This window comes from Acanthisitta chloris, unplaced genomic scaffold (genome assembly GCF_000695815.1).
Source record: "Acanthisitta chloris isolate BGI_N310 unplaced genomic scaffold, ASM69581v1 scaffold10276, whole genome shotgun sequence".
Lineage (NCBI taxonomy): Eukaryota > Metazoa > Chordata > Aves > Passeriformes > Acanthisittidae > Acanthisitta > Acanthisitta chloris.
Window position 1 is genome coordinate 3,352 of NW_008676472.1, and position 969 is coordinate 4,320.

General features: G+C 64.6%; 1 protein-coding gene across 1 annotated transcript in view; it reads left to right on the forward strand.

Annotated features, from left to right (window-relative positions):
* Positions 1–341: 341 nt before the first annotated feature.
* LHX6 (LIM homeobox 6) overlaps positions 342–969 on the forward strand; it is a gene marked incomplete at its 5' end in the record, with an annotated part of 7,098 nt that continues 6,470 nt past the window's right edge. Inside the window, 2 exons of the mRNA XM_009076148.1 lie at positions 342–437; positions 542–762. Of these exons, the coding sequence (XP_009074396.1) occupies positions 342–437; positions 542–762 (317 nt within the window). The remainder of the gene's footprint in view (positions 438–541; positions 763–969) is intronic.

Sequence of the window (969 nt, forward strand, 5' to 3'; positions counted from 1 at the left end):
GGCTTGGAAGCTGATTCACAGTGCTGCGTCACCTCAGCCCCTTGGCCGCGTTTGGTGCCTCGGGCTGAGGGAAGTTACACCCCAGTCCTGCCTGCACGCTGCCGTGCCAGTGCCACGCTGCCCGGCCGCAGGGCACGGTCCGGTTCTGCTGTGTGTCTCCCTGAACGGCTGTGTGGGATTTGGGCTGCTCAGGACGTCCGCAGAGACCGGTTCTGCTGTGTGTCTCCCTGAATGGCTGTGTGGGATTTGGGCTGCTCAGGGTGAGCGATGCTGTTGTCAGCAGCGCCTGCATCCCAGAATTGTGCTCTGTGCCTGCCCTCACCTGCCTCTTCTCCTCGCAGCCGGTTCGGTACCAAGTGTGCCCGCTGTGGCAGGCAGATCTACGCCAGCGACTGGGTGCGGCAGACCGGTTCTGCTGTGTGTCTCCCTGAATGGCTGTGTGGGATTTGGGCTGCTCAGGGTGAGCGATGCTGTTGTCAGCAGCGCCTGCATCCCAGAATTGTGCTCTGTGCCTGCCCTCACCTGCCTCTTCTCCTCGCAGCCGGTTCGGTACCAAGTGTGCCCGCTGTGGCAGGCAGATCTACGCCAGCGACTGGGTGCGGCGAGCGCGGGGCAACGCCTACCACCTCGCCTGCTTCGCCTGCTTCTCCTGCAAGCGGCAGCTCTCCACCGGCGAGGAGTTCGGCTTGGTGGAGGAGAAGGTGCTGTGCCGGATCCACTACGACACCATGATAGAGAACCTCAAGCGAGCGGCAGAGAACGGTACGCAGCGCCGCGGTCACGGCCTCGCCCAGGGACCGTGCGGGGAGTCACTGTCCCGTGTGCTGACCCATGTTGTGGGGTGTCGGGGTTGGTCTTGCTGGCAAAAAGGGGTGATGGGTGGCCCTGGGGGAACTCGAGCACGAGGCCTGGGCTGGCAGTGGGCTCATGGGGGTGGCCAGTGTGCTGGCAGCACCTGTGGCTCCCGGG